Here is a 25,055-nt window from a genome sequence, read left to right as displayed (position 1 = left end):
TCATGGGGGTCGCAGAGTTGGACATGACTGAGCGACTTTCACTTTCACTCCTGCACTGGCAGGTGGATTCTTTACCACTGAGCCTCCAGGGAAGCCCTGTAATGATGATCTTAGAGGTGCTTTTCATTAGTGAAGGAAGAACATTTAAGTAGTATTGAGCAGTAATAGAAAAAACTGGAACCAGACAATCTTGGCCAGGTTGGTGGTGGTTTTGTGCTGTATATGCCACCGGTGATTTTAGATTGTTACATAGTTACATCATAGTTACACCTTCTGTCTGTATAGATGTTCCTCATTAGCAGAGCAGAATTACAAAGCTGCCATTTCATAGTTGTTTCAGAGCAGATCTTAACTTCCTGGTATTCTAGCACTGAAGAACCACAGGGATACAGGGAGTTCCTGTATGTGATGAATGTCCAAAGTAAGTGATGAATGTCCAAATTCTTCTTTAAAGTGACTCACCAGCTAGGGCAATGTTCAACCCAAGAGAAGGATGCAAGAATGTGAAAATATCAGGCATTATTTTCATTCCTGGAGCCTTCAATCATGCTGAAGTTAGTCCTAGCTAGATTCTTAGTTACAAATGAACCAGGAGAGGTTAAAACCAAACCAACCAACCAAACAAGCAAAATTAGCCAAGAAAGGTAAGACATTTTATTTTACATACAAAAAGGGTGCAAACTGAGTCCTTTCCTCCCCAGACTGGAGAAGAGGTATACTTAAAGATCACATTTGTGTTTTCCATGGTGCCCTAGGAAATGGGCTACTCTGAGATAATATCAAGGCCCGTTTCCATTCACTTCAAAGAAGGCTACTTCCTCCGCAGAGGAGTTTTTACTAAATGGTGTACAAATCTCTCCTGGAGGAACCATTTCAAATACACCTGAAATTGACATTCATGTTTAAAAATACTACAAGTTTCATTTTCACAGCTGAGCTTTGCAGACCAGTGCCAGGGTTTATGAAACAATATTACATATCTAAAATAAAAGGTTAAAAAAAAAAGGCATTTAACAATAATCACATCCACACATCAATTAAAACTGATTTCCACAGCTGATTTACACATTATCTAGTCTTAAAAAAACTGCAATCAACATCCCAACATCTTTTTGAAAGTACAATGGGCAAAGATGTAAGAAACAGACAAAATAATAATATAATAAATTAGAGCATGTATACATCCAATAGGAATTGAATCAACATTATTTTCCATGGGGAGGGGAGCTTATAATATTTTTGGTTTCATGTCATTTTTTTTCTGCTGTTAACTCTTCTGCTTGATAAATGGGGCTCATTCCCAGAGCTTGCTGCTACACTAGAAACTCACTCGTTTCTTGTTTACTTCTGAAAATATTCAGGAACACATGATCCAGCAGCCTGGGCTGTTTTTTTTTTAAGGTGGGCTGTGAGTCTTTATGGAAATGAAATGGACACAGATGAGCGCTGGCATGTGCAAACACACACACACACACACACACACAGAGGCATACAAATGCAACCACACACACCCATCTGTATAGTCCTCCCCTCCCCCCACCCCTTCCCCCCCAAGAAATGGCTCATCTTCCTGAGACATTCCTAACAGATCAATAAGCCTCTTAGAAAAGCTTTCAGTGTAAGGGCTGGCCTGGGATTTGGTCTGAAGCTCATGAAGGGGAACACTGAAAATGTCTCACCTGCTCTGAAAGAGGGGATTTGCGGGAAAGGGGCAGTCAGGACAGGTGTCCTCTTGTGTTACTGGGACGACTGCATGGCATCCCTGCTTCTTACCATGGACAAAGGTGGTGATGGCACTGGGAAGATGATCGTGAGGAGTACAAGAAGAACAACAGCAAAATAAATTCCATCCACAGAACTGAGGTTCTTTTATAACATGGAGTTTGGTAACCAAAGTAGAAATATACGGAGTACTCGTTCACTTTTTTCCTTTGTAATACAAGCTGAGCTACAAATACACATTGGAGTGGATTTCCTGGTTGATTTTTAAAGGAAATATGTCAACTACTACTGTCTATATCCAGGGAACCTACTTACTATTTTGAATACAGTGGAGAAATCTATTCTTTTGCACTCAGTCACCTGCAAAAGGAATTAGGAAAAACAGATTTTTAAGACTGCTTAATTGCTCAAAGATTTCCAAGATTCCTTACTTGTGGCTAAAACACTGCTTAAGACACTGCAAACCCTCAAAAGGGTCACGGTTTCCTTATTCATAAACAAAATCACTCCCTTTCCACACCAAAAAAATACAACCCACAGGGATCCTATTTTGATTCCTAGCAATCCATGAGGAGGAAGACTGGGAGTCACTGGCTGTCAGCCTTTAGGCAGGACCTTCCTGGAGCCCTGGAGTTGACAAAAGCAAGAACCCCAGAGAAAAGTGCCTGTTGCTCACGTCAATCCAGATGGGGTGCCGAGTCATCCTGGCCCCCTAAGGGTTTCTGGAATTCATCTGCCCACCTTGGATCAATGGTGGGGATGGTGGCAGTGGCCTCGCAAAGGCAATGCTGGCTGTATGGCACTGCAGGCTCCTGATCTGAGAAGTTCCAGCCCTAACGTGGCTCTGATACTGGAGACAGCACTGGCAGAGCAGTTCACTGAGAATGAAATCTGGTGTCAATATGGAAACAGAAGAGGTGACTGGGACACAGGAGGCATGTAGACATGCGTTAAATGAAAGATCAGTTTCCTCAGAGGAGATTCTGGGCTGCCATGAAAGCACTTATTTTTGAAAACTGCAGGTCATGCTGCTCACTGGAAGAGAGACAGGTTGTCTTTTGCATAAGAAAGGTTAAGGCTATGATCTTTAGTAACCACTCTCACATAACGTCACCCCCACTTATTACTGACAACAAAAGTGATTACTAACACTGAGAACCAACACTGAATATGTACTCCCAACGTACATTTCCAGTGAACTAAGTTGGAAGGTACTTTCGAGGTGACGGACAGCTTTTCTGGCTAATGACAGGGGCTATTTCTATGAATTTGGAGTTCACTGAGAATGAACAGGCAATCAACCCTTCTCCTGCAAAACTCAGAATCCTGCTATCTGCTGTTGCCCCTGCATTCCAAAGTACAGCGGGGCTTTAATTGAAGGCCAACCTAGTCACCTGACTTTGTACCTTCCCAGACCCTGTTTCCTCCTGGACAACCCCAAATGGCAGGAGCATGTTAATGAAGGCAGTGAGAGCACACTGCTACTGGCACACGTTCCATCCTTGGGGAGCCATCTGGAGCAAGATCACTGGGGAACGCCAAGGGATGCACAGCAAGTGGTTGACCCTTAACGTGCTTAGACTGTCACGCTCTGGTCACAAGGGAGGACCATTCACATCTTGGCGGATTCCTGGCCTGCTTGCCTCGATCTGTTCAGGATGCAATGCCTGAAGGACGGCAGGGCTTGGGAGAACCCTGGCTGTTGTTAGTGCTTAATGCTAACTCAGCAACAACTGCATCAGTCCTGAAGAAGACCCCTAGGTATCACAGCTGTGAAGTGGGGAAGTGTATGGACTATGGAGCAAGCAGATTTGGGTGGGTGGTAGGTGGAGGGAATGCCCACGCCAGAGGACCTGGCCGAGAAATGGAGGTAAGCAACGATAGCAACAGGGCTGAGGAAGCAGCCCTGACGAGATGTGCTGATGGGGAGGGAACTGATGGCCAAATTACTCCTTAGGTACTCTTTTTAAAAGATCACAATAGAATCTCTCAGGGGTCTGCAACCACCCTGGAGTGCCAATGGCCCTGGGAGGATCACCATTACTTGGCATGCCAGAAAAATTTTTGTGTTTCACTTTTGTTATGAAAAATCAAATATCTGATAGATTTGTGGGAGGCTGAGGGTGAGAATAGTGCATTAGGAAGAACCCCTCACAACTGCTCAGGTTCAGTCCCCCAAGAGGCAGCGTTTAAAACAAACTTAAGACCCCCCAAAAGTCATAAATCCAGCTTCAAGAGGGCCTGCCCTGTAGCCAAGCTGGGAACTACCTTTTGCTTTCCTTGTGGAAGTTGGGAGGCACTTAGTGGAGTATGGAGGGCCAGGGACGCTCCAGACTTCGCCGCTTGCCCTTGCCCTCCCTTGAGAAGCAAGGCCTTTTCTATACTGGGATGTGGAAGTTAAAGATTCTGTACAGGAAGTTAGAGTTACCCAAATTGAGAAGTTACCCAAATGCCAATTGAGAAACTATGTAAGTATCACTGACAGTGCCTGAACCACCAGCTAATGTCAAGGAAGCAAACCCCAATATTCAAAATTCTTGTGGGGAAGGGGTGTGTCCCTGAATCTCCCAGCCATTCTGTTTTATTTACAGGAAAATTTCTTTTAAAAAATGAAAGATCACAATCTTTACATAAGCCAGGCAAGTTTGAAGCCAATGAAGTGGCTAGCCAAGGCCCAGTGGAACACAAGTGAAGCCCAGTAACTCTGTTCCACGTAAGATACATCAAAGGACCTGTCACAGAAAATATCAACTACCAGAAAGTAGGCCCACACTCTCCAGTCCAAAAGACAGCTCTACACGTCAAGCCAGAGGCACTACTATGTTCCCCAAACCCCCCAGACTAAGTCACCAGTCACTATCCCCCATGGTTAGCTCTCTCTTCCCCCAGATACAAGACCTCACTCTCTGATGGACTGAATCCTTTCTCCTCCATCTTCTCTGGAATGAGAAATCACTACTTGGATAAGTCACTCAACTCAAATCAAAATCAAGCATGAGGAGATTAACTCCACACACTGAAGACTTTTCAAGCAGTGAATGAGGAACTGAGACACTTCACGGCAGCATGTCGTGTCAATAGCATGGGGGACGTGGAGAGTGGACGGGGGAGAACAGGCTCTAGACATGTGGCTGTCTTATCTAGCAGGAGTCAATGTCCAAGTGAGAAGATGACTCCATATCTTTCATTTCAGTCTCCTCTCCCCTGGAATTTTCCAGCAGTAACCAGCCCTACCCTCCTGTTCACTTAGAGCCCCATGTACTGAGTCCTAAGCCTGCTGCTGTGGACCTGTTGGAAGATCTGCAGATGCTTGGTTTCTGGTAAGGCAGGCAGGCCGGCCCAAATGCTGTAACCCATCTACTGGGGCAGAGAGTACACACCAATTTTATTTCATGGCCCCTGTGATGAGCCAAATCCTGAGGTTTCCTCTGGCAGTTGGAAGGCAGGATCACTTTCCTCCTCCTTGTCCACTAAGTGGCAATATGGTGGTGGTGGTTTCATTACTAATTCTGTCCCCCAAGTCACTGAAGAAGTCACATGGCTATCTAGCTGGAAGTCCCTGGCAGTGGACAAAACAGGTATTTCCGGTTTTGTTAAACATCTCCTTCTCTGGGATGAACTGTCTCCTGGTTGCAGTCTGGCTTGGCCAGCTCCTCCCAGGTGCTGGAGAGCGAGGCTGTCCAAACTGCAGGCTGATGAGGTCAAGAGGCTCTGGGAGGGACATTCTTCAGCAGCCGAGAAGACGAATGAAAATTCAAGTATGTTTCCCTGTTAACCTGAGTGTTCACTCAGAAGGGCACAGAGTTTGGCTTCTTTTCTTCCCGGGTGCTGCAGACCCAACTCTTTCCATGGATAATGTCCTCTGGACCCATGTTCTCTTTGCATGGCTTGACTGGCCCCATCCCCCTCCAAACAGAAAAAAAGTAAAAAAATCCCAATATAACCAGACACAATATGCATCTGCCATGGTTTTTTTTTTGTGTGTGTTAAAACAACAACGACAACGAAAAAGAGGGGAAAAAAGAAAACAACTAAAAGTGCAATACAGTCTGTCTTTTCCTTTGCTCAGGACAACTTGCAACGTTCTACTATGACTGTCTGGAGAACGGAGTTCGCTTGTCAAGAAAGCTGAGAGCGCCGACACGCAGGGACAGTAGACTGCAGATTCCTCACAGCTTGCGTGCTACAGTGTAACTTCACAAGAGGGAAGGAGGGAGTAACCTGCACCCCACGGCCCGCTGGGGGTGGAGGCTGCACAGGCGCGGAGGGAGCTACGCCGCCGCCAACACACCTGGTGGGCGGAGAAGGTCCTTCTCCCGCTCCGGCCTGCGTCTCCCTCCCACCTTCCTGGCCACACCCCCAGCCTCTTAAACTCCTTCCGCAGACAAAGCCTTCAGCTCATTAGCTTGTGTGCTGGAGAGGGCTGAGGGTGGGGCAAGAGCCAGGAGTAACTAAGGGGTGGGAAGAGAACAGTAGTCCTTGAGTTTCTGTGAATGACACCGTCACTGTAAACAATAAGAAGGAGAGTCAGCCAGGCGGCCCAGAGGGCAAGCGGTGGAGACCCGCGGCTCTGGGACCTGCTCAGAGCCTTAGGCAGGTAGGGGTGGCCACTGACCCACTGGGCCCTGGCTGCCCACACGGGCTCCTTCTGGGGGCATCTGTTTTCTTCTTTTTGGTTTGGATCTCCACCCTCCCCCCACAGAGGAATCCCTTCCAATGAGAAATGGCAGGAGCTGCGGGTGCAATCGAGTCAGAGTCCCCGAGGCCTGAGGACTCCGGGGAGGCACTGGTCACTTGTGGCGCTGGGTGGTCTTCTTCCTTTTCCTCTTAAAGAAGCAGCAGCACCTGTAGCACAAGAAGATCACAAGTCAGCCTGCAGCTGTCACGGCTGCCTGCCTGCCTCTGTGGACTGCACCCACCCACAGGGCCGCCCACCATCTACGGTGCGCACACGGAGGCAGTGGGCAGTGGGAAAGCCAAAGGAAACCGCTACTTTACTGCAAACCCTATCACTGGAGGGCTGCAGGCAGGGCAGGGCTCAGGCAGGCGTTTTTGAAAGGATGAAGAAGGCTTCTTTCCTAGTCTTAACACCTCAACCTGCCATCTTTCTTTACACTGAACCAAGGCTGGGGATCCTCAAAGCTGCACTGTGTGCCCCTTAATATAGAAAGCAAAATTATTTAATGTGACTTTAGTGGTCAGCAGGTATGGAAGCTAAACTAAGGCCAAACAAATGCCAAGAAAAGTATGACGTCTGGAACTCTAGGAGGCTCTCACGATGCCACCAATGAAGGATTAAGGACTCTCCCTGCCCTCCATCCCTGGCCCTGGTCAGCTACCTGGTGTAGGCAGGAGAAGCCCTGACTCTAATCATTTGGTGAGCCCAGATCTCTTGACTGAAATCAGCACAGCCCACTCTTCATTTGGAGGATCAGTGCCACAATTCAGGAAGCAGCAGGTCGCACGGTCCTTCTCAGCCAGCTTTCTGAGGCTGTTGCTGGGCCAGACTGGGTTCAAGGACCGACCCTGTTTAGGGTGGCGGGTTGGGCCAGATCCCTTCATAAGCCCTCCAAGTGCTGCCTCCTGGGTGACAGCCACAGCTCCGCCACATCCCTGAGCTTGGGTAACCCCCCGGCCCCAGGACTGCTGTCTTTGGAACTGGAAGTCACTCTTGCTCAGGCAGTGACTATTCCAGAAGGGGGTGACGAGGGCTGTAGCACAGCTGGTACCAAAGACGTCCTTTCCAGGAAGCTAATGCATAAAAAATGAGAACACCAGGGGCAGAAAGTGGTGAGTGAGTCAAAGATGCCAGATGATGGAGGGTAGAGAAGCTGCAAGTGTAACTCAGGATTGCTGGATCCTTGAAAGAAAAGCTTTTCTCGGAAACTGTCTTTGGCTCTTTTGCCTAATCCTTTTGGGTTTAACATCAAAAGTATTCACAAAGAAATAAAGAGCTGTTGCTTACTTCCCTAAGCCCCTAAGTCCTCTGCTGTAGCTCAGATTCCCTCCTTTTTCAGCCAGACCCATTGGTATTCACACACCCAATGGACTAGTTATTAAAAATTTGGATAAAGTGTCTTCCTAGAATGCACAAACTGATGTTTACAGAGAAAAATGATGGGCTTTAACCATATCTGAATGAATTAAACATGGAGATGTTGGAAGCAGGCGCCTAAGACAGGCTTTAAAAAAAAAACACTTTTTGAACAATTTTTTAAAAACACTGCTTTGTTTTTTTTTTTTTTTTAAAATGTATTTATTTGTTTTGGGTGTGCTGGGTCTTTGTCACTGCCTGAGGGCTTTCCCTAGTTGCAGTGGGCAGGCTTCTCATTTCGGTGGCATCTCTTGTTGTGGCTCGTGGGCTCTAGGGCTTCAGCAGTTGTGTTGCACGAGCTTAGTTGCCCTGCGGAAAGTAGAATCTTCCCAGACCAGGGTCGAACCTGTCTGTGTCCCCTGCCTTGGCAGGGAGATTCTTAACCAATTGGACCACCAGGAAAGTCCTTAAGAGAGTCTTAAAAAAGATTTTCTGAGAGTATGATGACACATGTGATGTACTATTAATGGGTGGCAATATAGTCACTAAACAAAGTGTCCTTTGTGTTTAGAGACTGCATAATTTCTTTTAAATAAAAATGACCAACATTTTTTATTATTTTCAGTCCTTAATGGAATATCCTTGGGGAAGGATTTTAAAAAAAAAAAAGGTTTTTTTGTACATATGCTTTAGAAACAGACATTTTTCAAGGTGAATGTCCAGAAGTTATTAAATAAGGTGAATGAAATCTCATGGGAGCACCAATGCTCCAGTAGAGCTACCTGTTCCCTGTTGACCATGATTTTCAGAGGGATCACTAACATTTAAGTCAATTTCTATTATTCTTTTCGGAGGGTGCTAAGATAATGATTTTGTGTTTTTAAGTAAGAGCAATCATTAAAAAGTTCATACTGTTTTGGTCCAATTCAAATGATACAATTTTTCTTTTACCTCCTCCAGGGCAAGTCATAAAAATTAGTATCTACTGATAAGCATATCATAACCTGATGTGCAAAGCCAAATTCACCTGACTGGAGGAGAGTGTAAGCTGTGGTTTAGAGCTTTAGATTAATTTTTGTTAGTTACTATAGTTAGAACTTCAGCAGTAGCAGAAGCTTTTAATAATTTTCTACCCATGAGGAAATGGTCTCTGGAATCTACTCTTTGGTTTCTGTGGTGAGTACCAGCAATAGGACCTGTAAAACTTCATCAGACACCAAACCAGTCCACTGACTGACTCCATACAGATGTCTTATTCTCAGAAGAGGATGAAAGACAAGTGATAAACCCTTCCTGGGTCTTGGGTTTTCTTCCAGCTGATTCTTTGATTTGCTCTCCCTTCAGCTTTTCCTGTATTATGCTTCTCTGCTGTACTGGCACACCCTTCCTTGGCTCTAATACTGGGGTTAAGCCCCACAGTATCCATCAAGTCTTCCTTAACCACCCCTGTTGACACTGACCTCTCAAGGGACAATCACATGTGGCCTTTCAAGCATGTATGTCTTACCTCTCCAGGTAGATTGCACCTAAGCTCTTTGGGGAAGGCCTTGGGACCCCCTAGAGTTCCAAACATAGAGTAGACGAGCACATAATAGGCCCTCTGCAGTTAGGATCATGCGACTGACATCTCACAGGAAAGTATCGACCACCACAATGTCAGATTACACAGACACATGTCTGGTAAATAAATAGGCCAAAGGTACTCCTTGGACTGCAATACTACAAATTCTATCTCCACCAAACACAACTGTTATCTTCAATACACCCTGCCACTGGGGAAACCCTGCAGGCAACTTGGCTTAGACTGGGAGAAACTGGTGCCCAACCCAGTCACTGAAGACAAGTAGGAACCAGGCAGTAGCAGAGCCCAGCAGACTGTAATCACCACACAGAATGTTATCCCATGCGTGCAGACAACGTGGGGGAGGACTCCAGACCACAACAGGCCACAGCTCACAAGCACCTGGAGAGTCAAGGCAGTGTCCAGGGAGAAAGGTGGCAAGGGGCTCTGTCTTCCAGCAAGAATGTGCCTCAGCCAACACAGAATCTTTAGGGCCTCCCCTTCAGCACACCTCATGCTGCAACTAAAAACGCATTCAAGGAAACTTTTCTGGGGGTGGAAACAAGAGGCCCCAATATCTCATGAGTCAAGTCAGTCCATGGCCCACTAAACCCTTATAGGAAGGGAAAAGGAGAGAAAAGCGGGGGGGAAAGACAGTAAATGAAAAACAAACAAAAAACTCAAAACAGCAACAACAAACTGTCCATTTTTCCCCCCAGAAGTAGCTCCCTTACTCAGAGAGACTCATATTCTACAGATGGAAAAATCAGCTAAACCAAAAAGAAAAGTCACAGATTTTTCCAAAGCTGCTAATTTCAAGGTTAGAGACCAAGCCACAGAATGTGAGATTATCTGGCAATGACTGTTGTGAGGAGTAACTAGATTCTGATTATACAACTGATACAGTAACTCAGTCTTCTTACCTCTATCCCTCTCTGTCTGATAATATCTGGCTGTGTTAATTTCAGAAAAAAATCTGCTCAGCTAAAAATGAAGAGACAGTTTTGGATACTGTGGGATACTGTTTTGACAGGAAGAGGCAGCAGTGTGGTGGGTTTGAAAGGAGACAAGCAACGGATGAATTCCCAGGTACAGGCCTGCCCATCACTACCTTGTGGATCTAGCGCCCCGGCCTGGGTGGGGACAGCACAAGGTGGCATACGGAAGCCATTGAATGTTCCTGAGGCATTTTGTTTGGCTTTGCCAATCCCAACCTAGCCTGGTCCACTCCCCGAGCATGTGAACTGGAGAGAGGGACTCACCACAGGTTGAGCATTTTCAGGCAGCTACAGAGTGTGTGAAGAGAAAAACACAGAAAGGAAGAGAGAGAAAGAGAGATATTAGTCCACAGAGGTGAGAGGAAAGCGACTCCCTGTGAGCCATGCAAACATGCAGTATGTGTCTGTGTTTAGGTTCTTCCTCGGTCAAGGTAGGGTGAGTAGGCCCAGGCCACTTGGTCCCCACAACTGAAGTGGAGGGGGAAGGGGAAGGTGCCTGACAGAAACGTCAAGGTGGGAGCTGGAGCTCAGTGAGGACTAGGGCAAAACTGAAACAGCTGGTGGGAGCCCCGAGAGTGGGCTTTCCTGGGCAACTTAAAGAAAGGGAGCAGGAGAAAGGGCATATGATCCTGCTGGTATGAATTCAAACAGGCACAAGGCCGAGTCATTCTGATTCCCGCACGAAGTCATACCACGCAACTGGTTAAGCTGATCTCCCAAATATTCTGAGGGAAAGAGAAGTCCCTGGCCTTTCTATAAGACCAACATACATGCCTGACCAAAAAGGCCAGCAGTTAGCTCTTCCTCTAGAGGGGAAAACAGGCTTCAGAGACACTTTATCCTATTAGGAGAGAACAAGGAGTGTCACTGCTGCTCTGGATTAAGTTATAACTGCCAGAGAAGGGCCTAAATCCCATTCTTGTTAATTCTCAGGGGAAATGAGGTCCACATGTGCCAAGTTGTAGCTAAAGTCAGTGGATAACCAAAAATTCCTGTGTTCTTACAAAAGTCAACCAAAAAGCTGCCTTGCCTCACTACCCTTTCAATCACACTTAAACAAGGATATATGTCCTAGAGCTAAATGTAAGATAGACATTTATTTTGTTTATAGTACAAAGAAACAAGATCCTGTTCTCTCCTCCTTTACACGAAGCAAGCTGGGTGAGGAACCCAAAATCAAAAGCTTGGATGTGAAAGTTTCACACTGTTTGCTCAGGACCCTCGTTGAATCTTAATCTAAAAGCAACAGCCCCCTTCTTCCACAAGCAGGTTGCACGGACAAATGGCATCACAGCTGTGTGCAATGAGGAGTTGTGTGGGATGCCTTGTGCTTCTCTAGCTGTGACTTCTTCCCATGAAATCGATCAGGCAGGTGGACACATGGCTCCCCCCACTACTCCCCTCATACATAAAAGACCACAAAGAAAAACACAGGGCTGTGCCCTGACAGTTCTCTGGGCAAGATGGATTGGCAGCTGAGGAAATCACTGGGGGAGTCAGCACACAACATGTCCTAAGCCACGCTTCTGGATGACACTCGGCCAAATACGATTGCTCCCCTCTGGCTTCCACACCTTTCAGAAGGCTCGAACCTGGCACAGAGGTCCTTTTTGCTGAATGGGGAGGCTTTAAACTCTCTTTATGTCCTGGAATTTAGATTATGTCAGAACAGAACACACCAGACTGAAATCTCTTTGTGCGAATGGTCCCCTATCTTATACACAGAACACAAACACCACACTCACATATACAATTAGTATACACATTTACCAAAATGAAATGAAATAAACTGGTTCTGTACAGGGCATATTATAAGACTAAAGCCCATTCTATCCTGGTATTCAGAGCACAGCAGTAAATCCAGAGCTCACCTAGTCTTTTGAGTAATAGCCACAACAGTGGATTGGGAGTGAGGTGGGGGTGGGTGGAATGGTGCAGCCACCTGTCAGCTCAGACAATATTTGGGTCAGACCACACCCAGTACGGTGGTTCCCAACCTCAGCTACACGTCTGAATCACCTGAACTTCAAAAATTTCTGATGCTCAGGCCATATCCCTGATAAATGAAACCAGGATTCAGGCCTTTGTATTTTCTGATGTGGCCCAGGAGACTCCAAGGTGCAGCCAAGGTTGAGGGCTCAGAAACCACACTGTATATTTGGGAGAATGAAGTTTTGTCATGGGAACTGAAATACTGAGTACCATGAAAACTTCCAAACTCCCTGAGAATAGGGAGCATGTTTCCTTACTGAAAACAGTCTCCTCCTGACTTTAAACCCCTCTTTTGCCCTCCCTGTATATTAGGCCTTACTTTAACCAGGGGAGGGCTATCTGAAGCCGCCTACAGTGAGCAGGGACTCAGCAAGAGAGTCCAAGTCTTTTTATCTCTTTGTGTGAATAGCCCCCTATCTACTGGGTAGGAATCCTCAAGCCCTGGCTTCTGAAGGAAAGGATCTTTGAAAGCAAAGTGAGTTCATCACAGAGATGGGTGGCAGACCACAGGAGTGGGCAGGGGAACAACCATGCAAAGTTGTACTGATATCTAGAAGGAAGAATGCAGATCTTGATTAGCCTCTTACTACCTCCTACAGAGGCACAAACATCTTCCGGCAGGTACTTTGGCTATCTGGGGGCTCAAAAGATCATTTAAGGCACAGTATCATTATAGATGATGTTGCCTGCTTCTGAGAACAAGATATGGGAACAGTCTGTATGTTCTCCAAGGGTTTATAAGAAAAGTCATCCATGATGGGCATGGCAGAAGTTGCTAATCTGTGAAGGACTTCTCTCTCCCTACCTGATGTTGTATTGGAGCTTAAATCTGGACCTGAACTCAGGCTGGGACAAAAAGGGAAAGTAGTGATGGAGATGCTGCTTCTGTAGCGGAATCAGCAGTATTTCACCTTCGACCCCATTTTCTAAGAGTTTAAACACAGACCATGCAGAGAGCACTAGAGGCCAGTGGGATGGGAAGGGCAAGGCAGTCACATGCAAGAGAAGCAGAAAAGGGAAGAGGGGCTCCCCCCACCTTCTTGGGGTTAGTGTGATTTCCTCTCCTTCCCAAGATTCACTCATTCAACAGGTGCAGATAACTGACTAATCCAAGTCTCTCTGAATTCAGAGTACTTTGAGAACAAAAGGGCTCTGAGGCCCTTGTCTAGGACTACAGATATAGAGCGGTTAGCCAAGAACCAGAAATCAAAGGCTGGTCAGCATGGCCCATGGTGAGACAAGCAGATTTTTCTCTCTGTCCCTTAGGGAGCAAGAGGCTCCAGGGCCCCCAAGAGGCTCATGACTATTCTTGGGTGTAGCTTTTATACTATGATCCTTTTAGGTTACTATGTCTTTTCATCCATGTGGACTAGAAAAAGTGACTGTCCTCCCAGAAATCACAGCTAAAGAAGGGTGGCGGTGGCTAAGGTACCATGCACAGAATAAAATGGTCAAAGGAAGAAAGCGGTGGGCACAAGCATGAGGAGTCCAGTCTGAAATGAGCAGCACACGAGAGGAAAAGACAGAGAAAAGGTTTTTCAGCCTATAACTCAGAAGCCCCCTGAAAAGATGAACGTACTTAGCTTCCTCCACTACCTCCACCTCGGCGTGAGCAGTGATGGGTGCGTTGGAGTGGGCTCCCGTGGGGTCGTCAACATTCAGCTCTCCATTGGTTGAGCTAACCACCTGAAACAGAAGGACAGAGTGTGACAGACACCATGGCAATCGGAGCCTCCTGCCAGTGCCAGAGAGGCTCACTAAGAGGGGTCTGGTCTCTAGCTTAGGTAAGAGCCAGGCAATGTTTAGAACGTTTGTTTTTCTGGGCTGGGGGGCCAAACGTCCTAATTTAGGGAATGTGCCCAGACCCATATCATGTGAAAACACGAAACTCATTAACTATGATAACTTTCATACTGAATGCCTACTCTGTGTTAGGAACTCTTGCTACATTGTGTTGTGTTGTATGTGTGTGTGTAAATCTAATCCTCACACAGAAATCCTACAGAATAGTTGATATTACTGTCTCTAATTCTATCCCTCTCAGCTTATTATGTTATAATCATGTACAGACTCAGTGATGATGTTAAGAAAAAATCTAAAGAGGAAATCAATAGTAAGCATCGAAAACTATAAGCAGTCACACTTTCCTTCAGCAATTTCTTCACAGCTTTGGACCTTCGGTTTGAAGTTACTCAAATAAGACTGCCACATCCTCTCTGTGTGAGAGGGCAGACAGGAAGGAAACACTTTCCCTTGGAAGACCGATCTTATGTCAACAACCTTTATTTCAGGTTCAGTGTCATCCCATTTCTCACTGATGGTCCCCGAACTGTAACTGAAGGCTCTCACTCCTGTCATCTGGTTAATGTGGAACCGATCAGGCTTCTCTTGCTTGTGCAGCTGCTTCTGTCACCTGGATTCATTTCCAGCACATGATTCCTGCTTATGTGGGTGCTGGGAAGTGGGAAAAGGGACCCCGCTGGACAAACCACTCTGCTGTTAAAGACCTTGGCTGAAACATGGGAGAGAACCACAAAATAGGATAAATGGTTCAGATATCAAATGCCCTTGGGTAAGTAACTTTTCATCTATATGAGACAGTTGCTTATAGACTGATGTGAGAATTATATAAGAAAATGCATGAAACCATGTCTGTTATAATACCTGGTGCACAATAACGGAGACAGCACAGTAGGTAAGAAAAGGGCTCTAGACTCACTCAGCCCTGGGTTAGAACCCTAGCTCCACCACTTACTTGCTGTGGGTCCTTGGGCAAGATCCTCACTCTTTCTGTGCCTGAGCTTCCTAATCTGTAAAATGGGGAAACAATGCTGCTTACCTAATTGGGTTACTGTGCAGACAACTCACAGAAAGCGCTTAGCCCAGTGTCATGGTACATGATAATGGCCCAATAAACATTCACAGTACTGTTATTCTCCCTCCATAAATGTTTACTTTTATCTCCCTCTAGAGCTGGAAGGGAGTAATCTGTAAAAATTTCCTGCACACTTATAGAGAGGAAGGTGGAGGGAAATGGTTAGTCTAAGGAATCTTTGAGGTATTTATTCAAAAAGGAAAGGGCAGACAAGGTGAATACTACTTATCAGCAGTCTTTGCCCACCATTATTTCTAAACTAGAAGTATTTATTATTCTTATTAATTACATCAATATAAGCTTTAAAAAATTATTAACAATGTTGTACAGTTAGTCAAGGAGGCATACAACATTAAACCTGGACTTACCCATGGGAGACCCAAAATTTGCTAGTAATCAAATTTAGCATCTCTGATCAATGAAACCACCTAACCTTATTTATCTCCTGATATGATATAATGAATACTACATAGTATTATCTATATAGTATTCTTGCAAAAAAAAATTTATCTGAATCTTAAGTATGATGGAAAAAAAATAAGACAAATTCAAAGTGCAGGACATTCTCTATAAGACAAGAAGTCCAAATTCTTCAAAAAAGATATGTCTCAGAAATCTTTTTTTTTTTTTAAACACAGAGGTGATCTTTACAGATTAAAAGAAATTAAGAGACTGAAGAGGCATAACAACCAAATGCAGTGTATGAACCCTAATTAGATCCTGAACACTACAAAATAAATTCTGGAGACAACTGGGGGAAATGTGATATGACTGTATACAAGCTATTATGGAATTATTAATTTTCTTATATATGACAGTGGTGGTGCTGGTTGTATGACAGAATGGCTTCACTCTAAGGAGAAGCAGGCTGAAGTATTTTGGGATGAAATGTACTCACAAACATTTTAAAAACACCCCTCCTGAGTTAAAGAAAATATGGCCAAAATCAATAGTTTGTTAATCTAGTTAAGGATACACATAGGCTCACTGCATCTCCCCTTCAACTTTGCTGTAGATTTTAAAATTTCATAATGAAAAAGTTGGGGAAAATGAAAAGTTTCAACAAAAATGAAAAGTTGAGGAGAGAAGGTTTATAGACTGGATAACTCCAGTCCTGCTAATGTTGTCCTGTTAATTTCCTCAGCCTACATACGCTTCTGGTGGGCACAAGAAGAAATCACAGTATGTTTTTTTAATAAACAATTCAGGAACTAGATAAGATGTTAAATGAAATGTCTTGGCCTCTACTGACATAAATGAAGCGACAGTCAGCATCACCACTGTGAACTGCCTGGTCACGTTGGGTCATGGCACTTGCTCACAGCATTTCACACGTCTCATACTCTCTAATTTCTCCTTACTATGTTGCCACTTGACCCACAAGCAATGTCCTTGGGTGCCCCATTTTACAGACTAGACATCTTGTCTGCATCCAGGAGTATCTGGTCTCAAACAAATCAGGCACAAATGACAGCTTTACCATCCACTGTCTAACCTTAAACTTAACTGCATCTAAAATATACTTGGGAACCAAGGGCAACTAATCTGGACCTCTAGAGCATACACTTAATTATTTCAGGTTGGAGGTCTGTCAAACCATGGGACTGCCTAGATGTGCAGTGGAACAAATATCTAGTGGAGGTGACCAAGAGCTGGATTCTCGACTGTCAACATTCTCTGTGAGCCCTGGTTTCTAATTTTGTAAGACTAGGCCAATAACCACCTTGGTTCTATTAACCTCGTAATTACTATGGCAGTTAAACATAATGATGTTTAGGAAAACAATCTGAAAAACTGTGAAGAACTCTAAGGCTGTAACAAATCATTAGTATTTGAAACTATCATTTATACTTTTCCATTATTTTAGAATAACCTAATTAAAAAGTAGGCTGTATTTGTATACCTCGAACACTGGCAATTTATTTTGCTGTAATCACTATTAATAATACTAATCTCACATTTCTCTGGCTATATCCTGTAAGACCAAAGTAATTAATACAGGATTATCCATGAAAGAGACTAATGTGAAGTACTGTTTTGAACTTTAGCCCTTCATACTGGTAGCATCCCTTTTAAGAGTCTCAGAGATCTGAGTTACAAGCCCTGCTTTTCAAGTTGTTACCATGAAGAAAAATCAAGAGTTATGTACCAAAGGAAGCAGTACTTTAGCTGATAACCAACATTTCAATCCTAATACATTTGGTAATTCAAAACTAATACATTTGGGAATTCTCTGCTTTAGTTTCCCTATCTATAAAATTGGAATAACACTGATCTTAGTAAGAGTTGTAAATAATTATAAAGATTTGAGCAAAGTGAATATTAGCTAAACATTAAATGTCGTTCTTAAGTTGTATGCCCTTGTATCTCCTATATATTTTAATTTAAACAATTTTAGACCTTTTTTATTTGACAGAAGTGAAAGTAAGAAAGTGAAAGTTGCTCAGTCCTGTCCATGACTCTTTGCAACCCCATGGACTATGCCTTTCCCTTCTCCAGGGGATTTTCCCAACCCAGGGATTGAAACCAGGTCTCTCGCATTGCAGGTGGATTCTTTACCAGCTGAGCCACATGGGAAGCCCAAGAATACTGGAGTGGGTAGCCAATCCCTTCTCCAGCAGATCTTCCCAACCCAGGAATCGAACCAGGGTCTCCTGCATTGCAGGCGGATTCTTTACTAACTGAGCTACAAGGGAAGCCAAATTTTACATACTGTTGGATGGGATGCTTTTTCCACAATATATTTTGGCCATCTTCCATGACATCCAGAGATCTGTCTCTCCACAGTATAGACGTATTATATTTGTTTAGTTAATGCTAAACACAGATATTCAGTAAGTGTAAAATACATACTAGGTTTCAAAGACTTATTATTAAGGTTAGTTTCGCTTGTTTCTTCTATGTATCTTTACTATTTGTACATTTTTTTCCCCTGTACTTTTTTGAGGGCTATTTATCTGAAACTGGATTCACTGGGTCAAAAGTGGTAGATATTTAAGATTTTAACAGGTATTGCCAAATTACCTCCATAATAGTTGAAACTCATGTTTCAACAACACTAGATGAATTGGCTATTAAACTTACAAATTTTTGCAAATGAGGTAATCAGAAACTGATACATGTGTATACATATATTGACATATTTTTTTAAATTGTTAGGTTTTATTTTTATTAGTTATACAAGCACACTGGGTAAAGAATCAAATATTTATACTCAGATACTTGTGAAAAACATTAATCTCTTTCCTCCACTCCACCATTTCCCCTTCCTTTATAGCTGATTCCTTTGTTTTTCACTTCCATATCTCTGAATAACATGCATCTTGATTTGTTATTTTTAGGCAGTGTATTCACCTTTTTTATCTTTTTATTCCCCCATTAAAGTTTATACAGTAATTACTAAATCAATTCTTAGTGTTTACAACAATTAAAGGCTATTTACAGCTGTATCATGGAGTGTACCATAGTTATCTTTTCTTCCCTCTATAATTTCTTGTTTGCCATTGAGTTAACTGATAAAATTGCTCTCCAGGCCTCCTGACCAGCTCTGTTTGGGACAGGCTGTCCTCTTCTACTGGAAGACAGCTGTCAATCTGGGACCGCCTGTCTTTATAGTGCTGCTTTCCTGAGTTGGATCTCGTTTTCTGGATTCTATATTTACTCTTTCTTGGTTGATTCACTCATTTTCATAGCACACATCCTCCTACAGCTTCACAAGGGTGCATGAGGAATAAAATTACTGGGACCACAGATTTTTGAAAATGTCTTTATTACATATTTCAACCAGAATTGGCAGTTTGCAGAAGTACAGAATTCTAGGTAGGAAATCATTTTTTCTTGGTTTTGAAGGGATTGCTCATTGCCTTCTAGCTTCCAGTACTGCTGTTCAGAAACCTGAGGCTATACTAAGTCCTGGTCCTTTATTTGCATGTGACTGTTTTCTTTTTCTGGAAACTTGAAGGATTTGCTCTTTGTCCTCAGTGCTTTGAAATTTCACATTGATATACTTTGATGTGATTTCACCACCCATTTACGCTGGGCACTCGGTGGGCCTTCTGATCTGGAAACGAGTCTCTGAGATCTGCGAAGGTATTCTATCCACGAGTTCTGCCCCCCCACTTCCTCTGTGTGCTCTCTGGAACTCCCATTATCTAGAAATTGGACCTTCTGGTCTCTTAAATCTTACGTTGTTTCCCACTATTTTTATCTCTATTTGCTCTACTTTCTGGGAGACTTCCTCACAACTTTATCTTCCAAAGTTTTGAGCTTTTTGTTTTTGGGCCACACCACATGGCATATGGGATCTTAGTTCCCCAATCAGCGATCGAACCCATGCCCCCTGAAGCGCTGAGTCCTAGCCTCTGGACAGCCAGGGAATTCCCAACTATTGCGTTTTAATTTTTTTTTTAACGTATTTATTTTTTAATTGAAGGATAATTGAGTTTTAATTTTTTGTTTATTATGTTTTTAATTTCCAAAAGCTCTCTCTCTCTTTTTTTTTTTTTTTGGTTTGTTTGCTCTTAGAATATTTCTTTTAAATGTAGCATCCTGTCTTGCTTCACAGTAGCAGTATCTTCTATGAGGTTTTTAATAACAAAGTATTTTTTTGTTGCTGTTGTTGCTCTTTTTGGTCTCTTTTTAAGGGCTTTTTTCAGAAATCTCATAATCCCTGAATGTTTGCTCATATTTAAAAGTAGAATAAAGTAAACTGGCACTGTGAGTATAGAGATGGGACTTCTAAGATGATCTCATAGCAGAATGATCTGGCTGGCCAATTCATTAGGGAAACCCAGTTGTGAGGAGGCTCAAATGTTTTCTCTGGGGGTGGTTAGATCCCCCAGAGCTGACTCAAGCTCATACCTTTAAGGTACACACCTGACTATCTGCATTCTTAAGTACTAAATGGGAAAGCAGGCAGTCAGTATGCACATATTCATTTAATCTCCCCTTTTCCAGTATGGTATTCCACCCTCAAATGTGCTTTGTATCTCCTAATCCAGAGACCATCTTTTTTTTTTTCTTTTGGCCATGCTGCATGGCATGTGGGATATTAGTTCCCTGACCAGGGATAGAACCCGTACTGTCTGTATTGAAAGTGCAAAGTCTTAACCACTGAACCACCAGGGAAGCCCCAGGGACCATTTTTTTGCCCTCTCCAGACCTTTGGTCTTTGCTGTAGAGGACAAGTAGGGATCTCTGGCTTCTTAAACAGACTTTAAACCAACGTTCTTCATTTTAGCACACGCCTCTCCGCACTTTCTGAGCTTTTTGGGGACTCCCTGCTGTAAACAGTTTCTCAGCTTTCTCTTGTATTGGTTCAGACTTTCATTTTCTTGGGACTCCTAAGTCATTTAATAATTGCCCATCTGCTACGCAGCTTCTGACATTTGATTGCTACTGCCTCCTTGTCTGTTTTCTCCATTCTTATATGGATTTATGCCTTAAAAAAAACCTCCTTATCATTCTTTTAGTGTTATTTCAGACGGGATTGTCTTCAATCCATCATTTTTACCTAGATGCTCCTATGAGAACATTTTTGGTTTACAGGTCAAAGCTGTCCTTTGAATAACACGACCTTCAGTAAGTCAGTCCATGTACAGATGTATCTTAAATAATCAGCCTATCAAGATGCATTTTTATGCAAAAGGCTTACCTATCCCTTTTTAAGAATAAGAATTTATGTTTGGTAGCTCTGGGTTCACCTGTGTGCCCCAACTGGTGCTGTCACTTACCAGTATGAGAAAAACAATCAGGTTAAGATTATTAAAATAGTGACATGTGTGAAAAGTTAAGAGACACAAGATGTTCTTAAGTATAAGAGAAAATAAAGATTCAAAATAGTCCAAAGGAAATCAGAAATAATTATTTGAGGAAGGAAAAAAGAACATAGCCCAACTCCTTGAGTCCCTACTCATAAATGGATGAGTGAGACCAATAAACAATTTATTCTTATGTGCTAGGGCACGTATCATCATAGAATGAGCTACATATGCAGTTCTCTATTCTCAAAATACTTATTTTAAAAGGCTCAGATCTTTACAGTTCCCAGACTTGACACTAAAAGACTTCTACCTTGACATTATTTTATGGTCTATCATGAATGGATCAAGATTGAAGGATTCATTTCACCAGAAATTAGTATCAGAAATCATATACATATTTCTTAGTCGATTAGAACAACCAGCAATCATCTCAACAAGTGATTCTTACAATGCACCTCAGTAGAAAATCAGCACAGAGATATGCAGTTAACTGTAAGAGCAGCTCAACCTTACTGTGAGACTCCATTCTAAAGGAACCTGAGTTTCAGAAGCAAGCCAACATTCTACCAGCCAAGCTGGGAGGGCCAGGAGAAGGCAAGGAAGGCAGCAAGTACCTGCACTGATCCCCCATGGCGGTCTGCGGCCAAGTGAGACGTCAGGTATGAGGTATTGGTCTGCCGGCTCGGCTGGATTTCCCACTCTCCTCGGCGCTCTGACGATGCAGTCTGCTCAGGCATTAGGAAGCATGAGAGCAAGATATGGAAGGAAAGGTGAAGCAACAGCAAGCAATTACAAAATCAAGTACATTAGTGTCCCTTCAGGTTTTGTTTTTGTTTTGGATCTTGAACTAACAACTGCTGCAAAGCACTGAGAAAAAGCTTGGCTACATTCATTTCAGCCTAACAAGTCAACACATAACTGTCTCTAACATACCAACCTTGCCGAGACACAGAGAAACAATAATTACCACAAAAGGAGGTTAAAAAAGAAAATCTATCAAAAGCTGGAATCATCTTTTAGTTTCCACATTCATAAAATTTCAGTAGCCACTAAACAGACCAAATTCAGAAAGTTGGGATTGCTGCACAAAGGAATAATCATACTTAAATCATTTCACTGATTAAAGATCTACCTAAATAGGTAGTAATCAATACAGAAAATTTCGAGCGCTAGGAATTAAGATAGTAAGTCTTTTCCTTGAATAGGGAGCCCACTACTCTCAAACTTCCAGAAGACTTTCAACTAATATAAAATGAGCAGTAGCGGGAATATGCTCTCTTCTCTAAAAGGATGAGTGAAGTCTCTCTTCAAAAGTAGGTTCAGAGGTCAAGAAGATGAAAAGATGAAGGAAAATAAGGCTACAACGTTCCTCAGATTCCTCTAGTTATCTGTCTCCAGGAATTAGAAAAAGTTTAGATAAGACTACATAAACTATTTTCTTCTAGAAAGCAAAAGGCAGATCTTTTCCCAGCAAAAGGAGGGCTTTTGATTCAAAATCTCGTTGGGTTCTGCTTTCACCTTTGCTGTCTGTCAGGCTCTCTTCATTCCTTCTTTTTTTTTTTTTCCCTTCATTCCTTCTTCACCTGTTTTTTAGATCTCACACTATTCTAATCTTGCTCATATGTCATGTCTGTTCTCAAGAATCTGTTTAGGTGCCTCTTCCCCTGTACCAGATGGCTGAGGAGGTGTTAACATTATGGTGCTCAGCTGTTAACAGTCCTAAGGCTCTACAAAAATGAAAAATGAGGTGTTGGAGAGGCAGCAATGAGGGATTAGTAAATCAAATTTTAATTGCTGCTGATAATAAACAGCAGCAGGGGCTGGGATGTGATATTGCTGCTCTGCATGAAAACTAGTAAGGATGCTATAAATATTAGAAATATAGCTATAAATGTTGTATTCTCTAAAAAAAAATTTAGGGGGGGAGACTGAAATAGTAGTAGTTTGAGGTTCCATTTCACTCACCACCTTCTGGAACTCATTGACAAAGAGTGGTTTTAAGCTCATCTACAAATCACAAAAAGGTTTTGCCTGCCCCCCTGCCCACCCTGAAAAGGTATCATATACCAGCTGCAACTTACTCATCTTCTTAACTAATGGAATATGAAGTCACATGGGTACAGCATTATAAAAGATGCTGGCCATGTTTTCTGATATTCCTCTATAAGAAGGCAGCTGTATTAACTTGCTTGCTATATACTCTAACAAGAGAAAGGTTTAGTTTTATTCTGCGAATCATATTTGAGAGAATCAAAGCTACCACCCCCCAAGAAAAAAGCTACCCCAAATATCTCCCTACTCACTCCTGCCAAGAGAGGTTCAGATGTTTCATTTCTCCAAAATAAGACTGTGATTTATAACATAATCATAATTATTTTATAAACCAATATCCATAGCCTAGGAGTGCTTAATCTCATCTATTCTAATAGTGGAGATTTGAGACAACATCTGTTCTTCTAATATTATAAGTAATATCTATAACTAAATATCTATTAGTGATAGCCTCTTCAGTTCTCTCTAGGACTTTATACATTTTCTTATAATATTTAAGTAGATTATAAGCTTCTAAACTACTATATAGAATTGTTTGTTCTCAAAAAATTTAAATGCTTAGAAAACATACATTTTTAAGTCATTTGGGGCTGTTTTGAGTTCTATGATACATGTTCAGTGCAATACTTCTCTCATGAAAAGTCTGTTTTGCATTTGTTTTTAGGGCAGATGAAACATATAGAAAACACTCATTCTTTTAAGCTTAACAAAACCTCGGGCAGCTGGATCAGCTATTAATTCTGTTTTTCCTGAAATACATATCAGAAGTCTGATTTGATGCTACCATCTGATTCCCAGGGATATATACATGCTTATATTCATTCTAGATAAACAGGTAACTTGTTGGAATAATTAAGATTTTTGTCTAAATGAAAATAGCAAGACATTTTTTCAAAGGCCTTAAAGTTACACTCCATCCTCAAAGCAATGTTCTATTTGTCTTTTGAAGAGAGAAAAATAATGCTAGCATTTGACACTGCTTCGTAAATGTGACAAGTGAATAATACAAGGCACCATCCCACTGCCTTCTGACACCTTCTATATCCACCGAAAGCAGCAAAACCAAGAGAGAGAGATCTGAACTCAGGGTTGTTGGTTTATTACTCTGGGAACTACTTTCACCATAATGCTAAACTCTACGGCTATTCTTTTCTAGAATTTAAGGGTTTGGACTGGTGTATAGAAGCTGATGTAAGTAGAAGGGTTCATTTGCCAGTTTTAGAAAGCAACTGAGTGCCTAGAAGCTAAATGAAACCAAAGAATGTCAACAACTACAGAACTTTACTAGTCTACCTGCCCTTGAAAGGTACTCTAGGCAATGCTGTATACACAGGAGTTACGATAGGCGTAATCAGCACAGGAGCCAGCTAAATATCAAGCAAACCAGTGGAGGAGATCACCATGTAAACCCTTCATTGGTAAAAATCATTCATGCAACATGTCTATCTAATAAGCAATCAGGAGAGTCATTCAACAAAACCAATCTCTCTGCATTACTTCAAAGACAAAGGTCCACATGGAGTGTGTGTAGTCCCCAAAGGCACCAGCAGGAAACTCAAGTAGTGGGCATTCCCTGGGGTAATGCTTTAAAATCTTCAGCTGGGATTGTATTGCCTGTGTGGAAATGCTTGGTTTACTATGTAGTAGGTGAACATGGAAACAAAAAAAAGCAGCAACCGAGCAGAGAATAAATCAAAAGCAAAGCTACAAAAAATAGTTTAGGGAAAACATGTAAGACTAGTGTAAAAAGTTGAAACCACCCCTTTGCCTAGGGCAGAGGAAGCAGCATCTTCAAACAACTTGGGAGGGATTCATGGACAGACAGTGGGGAGAAGGATACTAATGGGAGGTCAAGAAAGTAAGAGTCTGAGAACACTTCAGATGACCACCTCTGTCTACGGCTTGAAAATTTATCTCAAATTTCTTTTCGTGATAAAGCAATTTTTCTAAAGCAGAAGGCAGGCAAATATCTTCCTCCTGTTGTAGCGAACAAACCACCAAATCTTATTCTTTATTATATAATTTTGAATTTTATTATATATTTATATATAATTTTATT

General features: G+C 42.6%; 1 protein-coding gene across 5 annotated transcripts in view; it reads right to left on the bottom strand.

Annotated features, from left to right (window-relative positions):
* Window positions 1–631: 631 nt before the first annotated feature.
* The window catches only part of CSNK1G1 (casein kinase 1 gamma 1), a 161,659-nt gene continuing 137,235 nt past the window's right edge, over window positions 632–25,055 (bottom strand). For 3 of the 5 annotated variants that reach the window (XM_043471701.1, XM_043471700.1, XM_043471699.1), the window contains 3 exons: window positions 21,559–21,669; window positions 13,887–13,993; window positions 632–6,567 (listed from right to left, as the gene is read on the bottom strand). In XM_043471701.1, the coding sequence (XP_043327636.1) occupies window positions 6,513–6,567; window positions 13,887–13,993; window positions 21,559–21,669 (273 nt within the window). In that variant the 3' untranslated portion in view covers window positions 632–6,512. Of the gene's footprint in view, window positions 6,568–13,886; window positions 13,994–15,062; window positions 15,118–21,558; window positions 21,670–25,055 lie in introns of all 5 variants that reach the window. The other 2 variants (XR_006270026.1, XM_043471702.1) reach the window with 2 other exon arrangements.

Source organism: Cervus canadensis, chromosome 6, assembly GCF_019320065.1.
Source record: "Cervus canadensis isolate Bull #8, Minnesota chromosome 6, ASM1932006v1, whole genome shotgun sequence".
Taxonomy (NCBI): Eukaryota; Metazoa; Chordata; class Mammalia; order Artiodactyla; family Cervidae; genus Cervus; species Cervus canadensis.
Note: the sequence above shows the minus strand (reverse complement) of the source record. Positions and strands in the feature narration are given on the sequence as shown.